The 7598-nt window shown below is 37.6% G+C and overlaps 1 protein-coding gene across 1 annotated transcript; it reads right to left on the bottom strand.

The window, feature by feature from the left end:
- Positions 1–1921: 1921 nt before the first annotated feature.
- LOC148012732 (germin-like protein 9-3) lies at positions 1922–2933 on the bottom strand. Its single transcript, XM_087669244.1, has one exon. It carries the CDS (start codon positions 2790–2792, stop codon positions 2163–2165), a length of 630 nt encoding a protein of 209 aa, XP_087525370.1. The 5' UTR covers positions 2793–2933; the 3' UTR covers positions 1922–2162.
- Between the last annotated feature and the right edge of the window lie 4665 nt (positions 2934–7598).

Genomic DNA, 7598 nt, shown 5'->3' with positions numbered 1-7598 from the left:
TATATATATTTACATACAGAAGGGTGTAAAATAAAGGTGCTATTTACATATTGAATAGAAAAGGGTTATGTTTTATTTAGGAAAAACTCACATATAAGGATATTTATAAATATGCCTTAAACGCAAGTGATGTAGATAATATATATATATATAGTAACTTCCCCGAGGGAATGATCAAAAGTCCCTTGTGAAACCCTTCTGCTTTCTAGGTAAAATAATGGTTATAAAGGTCATGATGGCTTCTTCTACCACCTTTCTTGCAATGATACTAAACTTTAGTCAAAGAACATAATGTCAGGTTGAGAGGTTGTTTGCTAGCTTTCTATAGAATAAGGAAGAGGGACAAAAAGAATGGAGATCTATTCCTTGGGATCACGTTACTAGCAATGAATAGGAAGGTGGAGTAGGGGTCCCTAAACTTAGTGTTAAAGCTATTTCACTGATGTTTGGTGTGCTTAAAAGGTTTGATGCTTCTTAATCCTAGACATTCACTCTCAAGGTGTGGTTGGATTAGTTTGGCAAAAAGAATCTTGGCTTCCCTAGCTATGTTTGGTATAATTCTCTCCTCACTTGGAGAAAGATCAGCATTCCCCATTCTCAAGTAGCTAAAAAATTGTCCCAAGCATGGCAATCAATATTGGAAGATACCTCATGGAGAGGCTCATAGGACAAAAGACAAGACCCATCTTTAAAGCAAGCCATCTAGTTCTTAAAGCATGCTTTCAATCCTTGAGATATACCTGGGTTGAAGCAATTTAGGCTGGCCAAAAACATAATAAAGAAAGGTGTGTGCCTTTGGGAAGAGATTTGGGACCATTCTAGTCTTTTCAAAATAAAAATACTGAGACACTTGTTTTGAGAATGCAAAGAGGTGAAGGCTCTACGGAAGCAACTCCAACAGTGGGTGAGGAAAGTAGGTTTTAATGAGACTATGGATTGCAAGCTTGTTATATTTGGGAACAAGGGCAAGTTTGATGTACAGACTTTGGGTCTCTCCAATGTGCTTAGAGCTATCTCTATGCAAGAAATTTGGAAGTTGAGGAATGACTAGTTATTTGGACGACTTCAGCATCCACTTGTTCCCAAAGATAGGTGGTCTAAGTTTAAAGATGAAAATTTGGTGGTGGGTAGGAGCCTAAAGAGATCTAATAGCTCTTTCTAGGTGTTTGTAAAGCGCTTGCTAAGTTCTAAAGCTCTATGCTTGCCATCAGCCTCACTCTCAGAGGCTATGTAAATATCTTTGTTCCCTGTTTACAATATATAGTATTTTCAGCGCGTTTAAAAGGGCCAACCATCAAGTATGTCTTCACTTATGCAAAGGTTCCATTTTGTCGGTAAACTAAATGTCGGGATAATATTTCCTTTCTTCTATGGGTTACAACGGGTAACGGAAGCCGAATATACGACGCTGTCGTTGGGACCGAAAGAGAACATTTGGCTTCAAAGCCTCTCAAAGCTCTTCACGTATTTCCTTTCGCGCATGTTTTCGGCTCTCCTCCAACACCCTGTCAGTGACAAGTCCAACCATATTGACATTGGATATCCTTATGTCAAACAATTTGTGAGAGGTCATCTTGCTCTTCTAGCTCTCTCACAAATCTTCTTTTCACGTACTAACGTATCATTTGGGTTGCACTATGTTGTCAATTATCAGCCTGTTGGCAAGTGTTGTTTGTACGAGGTTCGTTAACTCTCTCTCCGTGTGTCTCTCTCTCTCTCTCTCCAAAAATCTAACACGTCGAGACTCGACCGCGGCCATTTCATTGCATGACAGCTTGCCCATTCTCGGCACTATCTATTGGACTGAACTGAACAAAATTCTAGAAAGTGTAAGTAAGTTGTACGCACTGGTGTTGATGATCGTGTAAAGCAGATAGTCCGTACCCAAGACGTACTCAGGAAGCTTTCCCATTTATTACTAAATTTGCAAAGAAACAATAGCATCAATAAAACAATAGCATCGTGTGCCGGACAGAACAATGTCTCGTTGTTGCTTCGGAGTATGATCAGTCGGAACTGCACCACTCGCCCAGGAGCAACAAATTATCGGTCTGGGTGTGGATTATTCCGTATCAAATCAAGATCTATTTAAGTATCAGTACCAGTATTCAGCACGGTCGGCCGAGCAATCAATTCGGTAAGTGCACATACCAATCGATCAGTCACTTGTGGAAGGGGCTCTGGAGCATGGAGACGGTGGAGTAGGAGACCTGGAAGGCCTGCGCGAGAATGGAGGAGGGAATGCCGGAGCCGAAGAGGATGCCGGGGAGGGAGTTGGTGCCCGGGTTAGCAGAACTGAAGGAAGCCAGGGCATGGGCGGAGGGGCCGTAGCTGGCAGGGTTCATCTGGAAGTGGACGAGGCCCTTGGGGAACACGAACAGGTCGCCCTTCTGCAAAGTCTGGTTGTACATCTTGTTAGAGGTGTCCACCAGGCCCACCAGCAGGGTGCCGTCTAGAACGAACAGGAGCTCCGTGGCGCGTGGGTGCGTATGCGGCGGGTTCAGGGAGCCCGCCGGGAACTCCAGGAAGGCGGCGGAGATACCCAGCCCCGTCACTGCCGGGAACTGGTCCTGGAAAGCCTTCACCGGCTTAAACATGCTCGTCGACGCGTTGGCACCACCTCGGAAGCCCTTAAACGTGAAGAAGCTGCCATCTATGTCGGATTGGCTGGTGCCAGCTGGCAACACGAAGTCCGTCGTGGCCTCTGGATCGGAGCCTACCACCAACCCCACCCATGTGGTCGCTACGCAGATTAATGTGAGCATCAGCAAAGTGAATCTACAGCTGGCCATAGCATACAGCGATAAAAGCCGCGGAGGGGTAGTCTAGTCTAGCTTAGTTATATTAATTGTGTGATGCGCGATGCTGATTGCGCGCAGGACGGGCGGCCAATTGTTACTCCTTGCTGAAGATGTCTTTCAGCAGCTGCAGGTCCTGCTGCAGATGGGATAGGAACTATCTTCTTTCATCGACAATATATACTACGCGAAGGGCACCTCCCCTGCCGTGGCGCCCTTCCTCTGCCGTCCACGGACGGCGGACCTCTCAGCGCGCCGGACGAATAGGTTAACCGGATTAAGGAGTTAACGGGATGCCACTTGGCAGCGTGATAGGAACCACGCGTTTTTCCCGGCCTAATAGTAACAATATTTATCATCAGCCTACCTTTGCACTATTTTTCCTAGAAAATTACATCTGAGGGATGGTCTAATCATCGGGCCACCATCGACTATAGTTAGTTTGATTGTCAATTAGAGCTGATATGGATTAGAGTTAGTGTTCGTTAGATTATTTATAGTGAGTTAACGACAATTAGTATATATTCATTATAGTTTATAGTTAGTTATTGAGTATTAGTTCACTTAGTTAGTTACATTATCGATTATACTTAAGTATCGACTAACATTTAGTTAGGTTCATATTTAGTTAGATTATTGATTATAGTTAGTTAGTTATTGATTATTAGTTCAATTAGTTACTTCATGTAGATATATCGATTATAGTTAGTTAGTTCAACTAATTGTAGTTAATTCAATTAATTATAGTAGTCTTGGCATAACTACTATTACTTGATTAGAGTATTACTAAGTACATTAACTAAGTTGATTATTTAATAGCCTGATTCGATTTATTGATCAAAACAATGTCTATTCAACTGAATTAATTCATATGATAAGTGATTATTCATTTAATTCTTAAACCAACTTGATTAGTCGATTACTCAAGTATAGTAAGCACTTAATTATTTAACTTAGTATTAATTTGATAAAATTTTGATTGTTTAGTAATTTAGTAGTTAGCTAATTCCATTAGTAGTTGATTAGTTAGTTAGTATTGATTCGATTATTCAATTAGTATAAATTCAACTATTGTCATTAGTATATTAATTTGATTTAGTATTAATTGGCCTAATTTTGATTAATATGGGTTAGAATGTTAGGGAATTATATTTATAAAGGTATTTTACTAAAGTTTACTATGGAAATAAGTTGATGTTATTTATTATGGACTTTTCTTATTTCTTGCATGATTCGCATTATGCCTAGCAAATAGACATGAGGATACTAATGTGTTTTGTATTGTGGTGAGCAGATAATGAGATGGAGTTAGACAGAATTATTATTGAAAATGCACATTTTAATACGTGAAATTTATGTACTTCGTAGCGTGGAAAAATATTATAAAAAACATTACGTTTTGTATGCCTGTACGAGGGAGGACTTTGTGTGCGCACATGTACAATAGATTTTTTTTATGTATTTATTAGAAGAGAATAAATACTATTTTTATTGTAAAAATATTTGGAATAAGAGCCTCGGTTCATTAGCACCCTTGTTTTTATTCTCTCAATGGTTCCGTAAAAACAATTAAGGCTAATAATGATTATAGCGGCCTATTAAACCTACTAAGACTATACTTTGCAACCTCTAACCCTTGTTTACATGTCATGTTTTTCCTAATCTGCTACGAGCACTATTAATATCTAGTTATTAGCATGCAAGCATCTAGAGATAATAGGAAAATGGGTTGCCAAAGCCCAAGAATGTAATGGCTCTACAGAAGCACATGGAACAACTTAGCATTTGCAATAACATTCAAAGATATCAATAGCTCTTCCAGTCATTGACCTCGACAAGAACATCCATGCTTACTATAGATCCATGGATATGAAATAATACATTTAGACTTTTGACTACAAAATATAGAGCAATCTCGAACACGAACAAACACATGAAAACACGTGTAACTCTAGATGTGGCATTCTTAGTTCAAAAAATACCTTATTTTGAACCCATGTGATGCACACATGTATTCATGAGTAACATACCCAAGGTTAAATATGTGGTTTGGTATTGTGTTTGTGATGAAGTGTTTTGTAGTTAATGTTGAAGACATTGGCAAGTATTTATTATTTATTACATCATGTTAATTCGTAAGATATTTCGTAAGATTTTATGAGTATAGCTATTTATTTTGACTTTTGAGAAAATATTAAAGTAATTGTCTTAAAAGGAATAGACAATATTTACATCATGGACATAACTCTCAACAACAAAATGAACTAGAGCATAGCCCTATGTCAGCAAGACCCATTCTTGGTCACATTACTTATTTAACCTGATTTGATAATCACATATATTATTGGAATTGCTTTTTGGAGAATGATTTTTTTGGGCTTCAATGTGTTATATTTGGCCCTATCGGATGCATTGTATTTCACACAATGCATCTGTAATGTTTTGTAATATACAATTGAAAGCTACTTCTTATGGATAAGAAGAATAAGAATAAGATGATGATAATGATGAGCTTTTCATACTCTTACTCACAATAAGCTATTTAAAGTATATAAGTTATGTTGGATGTCCCATTGTTGAGTGTTGAGTACAATTTTTTATTGCATTGATGGGCTCTTTTTGCCAGCTTGAAAATTTCCCTTATAAATGATGCACATGGTTTTTCACTAGTGTTACCTAAACAAAGTAGCTAGGAAGCACACAAATAGGCATCGCTATGATCTATCAAGAAATTTTGTAATATTTGGTGTTGGTATTTGTCTTGTAACAGCCTTGCTATAGCTCTTAATGTCATGAAAGCCCCATTCAATGATGATGATAACTATTTGGTCCCTTCTTGGAAAGTTGACATATGAAGGACTCCAAGGAACTCAAATAAGTCGATGGGAAGTGTCTAAAAGGTAGTTCATGACAAACAATTTCAAGAATTCATAACAATATTGACATTACTGCACAATAATGAAGTCTCAATAAGTTTATCACGGGACCGAAACTTTTTTTAGGCTTCAAAAGTGCTTAATCCTTGTAGCATAAGGATGGGAGTTAAGTTCCCAAAAAAATAATAATAATAATTTTTTAACATGGCTATTTGTAGGAAATTTAGTCAACTACTAATGTGAATGATTGTGCTTACATCTTCATGCATCCTAGCAGCCTAAAATAACAACTTTGAGAGTCAATTTGAGTTGGATATTAGTTAGGCATGGATTGTAGTTGTAGGCAAGGTGGAGTTTGAGACCCACATTTCTAAACTGATCGATTGAGAGAAAAAGCTCCATGAACAATATGAATAAACATTGAAATTTGTAGTGGGAATCCACTGATCCTTTTCTCTTTTCCATCCAAGAAGAAGATAGAAATGGGTCCTACTCCATCCATTGACTAGCACTTTCAAAGAAGGTGGATGGTATTTAGTTGGAGAGAGTGTTGATATGAGGTTACTCCTCTTAAGTAATGTACTATTAGAGGGGATTTTCATTGAGTAGATCTTGCATGTAAGTAAATTAAAGTTGAGTCCTTCGAGTCCTTAACATGTCAACTAAAGCATCTTGCTTTTACAGTAATTTATAGTGCTTGTCATGACGTCTTGTCTTAAGAAATGTTGTAAAATATACTAACAACCTATAAATTTGACCATTTCTCTTGAACCTTGAGTTTGGTCTATCCATGTTGAGGGGGCTTTCATGTTCAAATTGTATATGAAACACTCGTTGTGGATAAGCACTTTGCCGTCTTAAAAACCTTGCAATTACATTTCCATTTTGTGATCCCTGTTATCCTACTAAGATGAATCATTGACGTAATACATTACACATGGATTAATGGATTCTAGCATGTTGTATCAATATAGTACATTCTTGTGAGTTTTCTAACTAATAAATACAAAAGAATGACTCTTTATTTGATTGGGTCCTTTCTCCTAGTCTCTCTAGTGTGATACTTTATGGGTGCCCATGTATTGAGGTCATTTCATCGACATTCTTTGACAAATGGACTCTCTTTTTATAGTCATCATCTTATACCAGAAACCTTATCCTACTTGAATATTTACTAAAGGATATCTATCATGTTTCCATACTCCTTGATGAGGATTTTTCTTTGTAAAGATCCATACATCTATATCTCCCCTACTTGTAAAAGAGCCTTGTGAATGCAATCTCAAGAGCCACCTATGACACACATGCTTTAAACTATAGAAGATTGAATGCCTCAAAAGATAACTATTTTTTGCTACTCACTTTATTCTTTGGATCGTATTTTGATCTCAAGGATGATTGAAAAGAGGCAGTCCAAGGGAAAAATGGGTTGGATTCAAATGGAAGTTTTGTGGAAGTGAGAGATAAAGAAGGATAGGTTAGATAGTGGGTAGAAGCTTGAAAGGAGAGAAATGTAGATGTATATCAAGAATAAGTATCCATGTGGTAGAGCAAAGAGATGATAACATCCAAAAGCAAAGCATTAAAAGGAATGTTTCAAATATGATAACTATAGAGGAAATCATGGAAGTAATTGATGGATGTGATCAATCTCACCATGTTACTTGATGTCTACATGGGTTTGTGAAAGCTCATCATCTCCTTCACGATAAGAAATATTTCTAATGAGACATCAATGTTGTTTCAGTTTGTCTATAGGGTGGCCTTCTTCTAAGGTAGAAAGGTTGCAATCAATGTTGGACTAGCTTTTGCCAATGTAATAAGCCTTTTTCTTGAGAAATTCATAATATTAGAGGATGAGACAAGGTCATTGATTAAACATGATGTCCCACATGTTGTTGAGGTACTAGAGTAGGAACATATT

The sequence above is a fragment of the Lygodium microphyllum genome, chromosome 27 (assembly GCF_053477565.2).
Source record: "Lygodium microphyllum isolate KBCC chromosome 27, Lygodium_microphyllum_v1.1.10, whole genome shotgun sequence".
In the NCBI taxonomy this organism is placed as follows: domain Eukaryota; kingdom Viridiplantae; phylum Streptophyta; class Polypodiopsida; order Schizaeales; family Lygodiaceae; genus Lygodium; species Lygodium microphyllum.
Note: the sequence above shows the minus strand (reverse complement) of the source record. Positions and strands in the feature narration are given on the sequence as shown.

Excerpts from the sequence above, each read along its gene's own strand:
- LOC148012732 (XM_087669244.1), bottom strand. The coding sequence starts at position 2,792 with ATGGCCAGCTGTAGATTCACTTTGCTGATGCTCACATTAATCTGCGTA.